Raw genomic sequence first — 4177 nt, 5'->3', positions numbered from 1 at the left:
CTCGGCAGCAGCGGGACCTGCCGCCGTCTCTTCCAGCGAGGGCTCTGCTCCCCATGGCTCTGCTCTGTCCGGTTCTCTGTGCTCACGAGGAGGTGAATCTGCAGCTTTTGCCTGCTGAAGATTGTCAGGAGACTCCAAAGGCAATTCAGGTGGTTTTTGCATCTGAGAAAAGGAAGGAGATTGTGTAAAGTGAGGCCAACAACATACTAAAATCAGAGTCAGTACAGCCACAGCTCTGACAGCCAACAAGCTTCTGCTGCTTTCAAGAAAGTATCAGACCTCACTCCCAGACATGTCATTGCTTCCACTGGATGCAGCTCTATGAAACAATTGGGAAATAATTCTGTGTGGATGTGTGTGGGGAGAAGTTAGAAAGCTTCCTATTCTGGGAACAATATAAACCTGTGTATATCTTACCAAAGAACTCTGTACGGTCAGCCCTGATGCCACCATACGCCCACTACACCTCTTTAAAATACGACAAGGTACCTCATGAACCTGCACTGGGGAGCCCTGACGTTATGCACAACATTCAGGATTCTCATGCCATTTGCTGGAGACCTGAACAGTTTAATGTGAGGTAATTTATGGAGAACTACCTATGTTCATGAAACGCCATATGCAAGTCTTTGGTTGGGGAAATCCACAATCCAAGCAGGGAACTTAAAACCCAGATGTAATTGTCACAAGAGCCCTGTGTACCAGCCCTGGCTCCCTGACTGCCTTTTGGCTGCTCTGCCACTTCGACGTCCAACACCCACTCGCTAAAGCCTCCCGAATCAGGAAGCAGAACACTCGCCATCAGCTCTGCGTCCAACAGGTCGTGGAGCTCCAGCTGCTGGTACACTTTCAGCCGGTACGCTTCCATCTGCTGCTTCTTCTTCTTCGCCAGATCATAATCCTCTTTCTCTACAGCACAGCGCTTCTCCACCTCATACCGCCCGAGCCGCTCCCCAACCTAGAAGACGGGATGACAAGCTAGTGTGGAGTGACAGCACTACACACACGTGTCAGTATTTCCAGCCAAGTCATTAAATCGGTTATCTGGTTTTAGAACCACTACTGGAAATGGTTACAAATCCACGCAAACACGAGGGTCCCTGATGGACCACTAGAACACAGCTCAGCTTATCAGTCTTTCACCACCACCTTTTGCAAGTCTGCAATGGCTTGTTTGAGTTTCTTGGCGTAGTCGTAGCACTCGTGATGGACAGCTTCGCGCTTCTTCTCATCCAGCCTCCGGATTATCTGAGCCACTTCCGGATCCTGGTACATGTCAAAGGCCAAATCATCCAGCGGTGAAATGGAGTCAGGCTTTCTGAAGATACAGAATGAATAACACAAACTTTCAGTTAACCCACAATGAACCAGGCTGGGCACATGCCTGCTCTTCTCTCTAGCAGGGAACTAACAGAATGCAGAGACTGAGAACAGCTTCAGGCTGAGCAGATGTTTTCCCAGGGTACAGGGAAAGGAACATCCTTACCCAAGGTAAGTTCCATCTAAGGCTGGATCATCTGATTTAATTCCCAAGTAGTGGTCGATCAGCTTCTCTCTGGAAGGCTTTGTAAAGGGGAGAAAATATATTAATGCATATTCATCAACATCAAGTGTATGCAGGACAGAAATTCTGACTTGCCACAATCAACATCAGCTACACACCATACACCGCTTATGTCTGGGGCATACTCAAACCAGAGAATTTGGAGAGGCTGAAAATGCAAATGGTCCAACCGATTATGTTTTAATTTTTGTATCTGCTTATTAAGCTCAATTTTTGAGAGCTTTCTTGCTTCAGGATAACACAAAAACCCCACCAATACACAGCAGCTGTGCTACAGCACAAACTCAGCATTACCCCACGAACCCTGCAACTGGACACGTGTAGCACAGCAAGGAGGCAGGGAAGCTTTGCACTTACAGTGTTGCTGCTGTCGTTACTGTGGTCTGCGGGATCTCCAATAATGTTGATAGCTACTAGGGCAACCTGGGACAGATTTAGAGAAAATACAAACACATAAGGTCATTACTTTTCCACACCTTATGGAAACTGAAACAAAAAAATGGAACAAAAGGGCAAGAAAAGGGCCCTGTGGTCTCCCGGCAGCATGGAGCACTAAGTGCTAGATGTACTTCACGTCTCATTAAAAATGTGTCACCGAGCCACAGGGCACACTGCACAGTCACCCCGTGTTCCCTTCCTGGCCTGGGATGGGAGTGAACAGCGTCACTGCAGAACTGAGGCAGACGTCTGCTCCGTCAGTACCAGGACAGTGGTACAACACCTCCGCTTTAGGCCGCGTCATGTCCTAAAGACCACGAGTGGCTTTGCAGCCGTCAGAGAGCTGTGCTCAGCCCAGAACGGGCTGCGTGGTCCAACGCCGAGAGCAAAAGGCAGCGACGGAACACGCGCCTGACTTGTTTGTGCTGGGTCATCTGCGTGCACTTGGTCACGATTCCAAGTCACTTATAACCTCTTACTTCTATTTTCAGTTTTAAAAGAAACCAAAAATAAACCCAGGAGCTTTCAACCAACATTTTTAGCTTCTGCAAATGAAGGGAGCAGATTTCTATGCCTGTTCTGTACTATGAGACATCATCCAGCTCACTGAGTGAGGGCTCTGAACTCACCTGGCCATATACGTTGTATTTATTGACATAATTTTTATGGAAAATCAGCTTCAGGTACTGGCCGACTGCATCCATATACACAGACTTTAACTCCCGGGCTTTGAAATCAGTCTTTTCGTTGTCCGAGAGAGGGACGTAACTGAGAAGGGAAACGTAAGGAGTGAGCAGAGGAGTTGTACGAAGACACAGCTGCATTTTTGCTCCTCAGGTTAGAGCTCTGATAAGGGTTAAAACTCCCTCCTAACAGAGACGTCGTGAGCTGTCACCTGGCAGGAGTATTGTCTGCATGCGTGCAAAGCCCAGAGCATGTCACCTCCTCCTGAGGCCTTCCTGATGAAGGCAGTGAGAGCACTTTTGACTTACCCCAGTCTGTGAAACCTCTCCGACTGATAGGGGGCAAAGTATTCCGGCAAGCTCTCACTGATGTAAAACTCCACTTTGCTTGAAATCATGTACTGGTGAGCCAGCAGCTGCAGCTTTCGTATCCGACACCTCTCCACCAACTGCAGAACGATTTCCTGCGGATACTGACAGAGTCTGAAAACACACACAAGTGCTGAACCATCTTTTTGAAGATGACTCACTTCCAACTTGAGTAACATTTAATTATGAAACTTTCCAAAGCTGTTATAGTTTTACACATATTGAAAGAGAAACCAAAGAGTAGCGTAGAGCCGCTTTCCTCTCCACTTCACTGTGTGCGTATGTTAAAGTGCCCTGCACAGACCTAGAGGATGTGCTAAGAGCTGATTTCTAATGCTAAGCCAGTTGCAAACTCCAAGCCTGACAAGAATAGTTCCCTTTTGTTCTTTTAAGGGACTTTATCTAAATGCAATGTGATCTCTTTATGTGGTAACCAAGACGCTTTTTCCCCAAGATAAGGATTCCATGGGATTGAAGTATCATTTGGGTTTATTACGGTGAGGCTGGGATGCTGTAAACTGCTCTGCCCACACATTGAACATCTCCCGCTCCTGTCAAACTCTCTTAGTGCTTCAGAACTATGCGTGTTCCTCCTGCTGGTGGTACCTGGGCGATCGCCAACCATTCACAGTTGGTGCGTGAACCATCAGCTCCTTTGCGCTGAAGCCATCTTCGTGTCCCGATGAACTAACAACTATAAACCCGATCTTGTGCGGCATCCTGCAGCAGTGAGCTAGGCAAAGCGATGAAGTTTCAAGCTTAAAATAATCCCTGGAAGGACAATGAAAGAATACTGAGACACCACAGTCAAAGGATTAAATCCTGCAACCCATCAGGTCAGTAAATGACAACTACAAATCTAATTTTTCTTTAATGAATCCCAGCACCATAAAATGCACCATGTTCTTAAGCTGAGCGTTTTATTAGTACTTAGCGAACGAAGCTTTAGCTCACTTGTACAGCAGTTTGCCAATACACTCGATTAAATCTGCTATTCCAAGGCGGGGTTTGAAACTGTAAGTTCTAAAATGTGTGCTTGAGCCAAAGGAAAAACCCAAACAGTGAAGAAGAACCGGGCCAGGGCAGCACCTTTCCACAGCTACGCACAACCCGAGCCTGCTCA

General features: G+C 47.1%; 1 protein-coding gene across 1 annotated transcript in view; it reads right to left on the bottom strand.

Moving 5' to 3' along the window:
- The window catches only part of CEP104 (centrosomal protein 104kDa), an 11839-nt gene extending 8066 nt beyond the window's left edge, over positions 1 to 3773 (bottom strand). The window contains exons 1-8 of the mRNA XM_010141743.1: positions 3661 to 3773; positions 2995 to 3168; positions 2632 to 2770; positions 1922 to 1987; positions 1487 to 1563; positions 1150 to 1318; positions 800 to 958; positions 20 to 162 (exon numbers count right to left, since the gene is read on the bottom strand). Of these exons, the coding sequence (XP_010140045.1) occupies positions 20 to 162; positions 800 to 958; positions 1150 to 1318; positions 1487 to 1563; positions 1922 to 1987; positions 2632 to 2770; positions 2995 to 3168; positions 3661 to 3773 (1040 nt within the window). The remainder of the gene's footprint in view (positions 1 to 19; positions 163 to 799; positions 959 to 1149; positions 1319 to 1486; positions 1564 to 1921; positions 1988 to 2631; positions 2771 to 2994; positions 3169 to 3660) is intronic.
- Between the last annotated feature and the right edge of the window lie 404 nt (positions 3774 to 4177).

Source organism: Buceros rhinoceros, unplaced genomic scaffold (genome assembly GCF_000710305.1).
Source record: "Buceros rhinoceros silvestris isolate BGI_N320 unplaced genomic scaffold, ASM71030v1 scaffold43638, whole genome shotgun sequence".
NCBI classification, from domain to species: domain Eukaryota; kingdom Metazoa; phylum Chordata; class Aves; order Bucerotiformes; family Bucerotidae; genus Buceros; species Buceros rhinoceros.
Note: the sequence above shows the minus strand (reverse complement) of the source record. Positions and strands in the feature narration are given on the sequence as shown.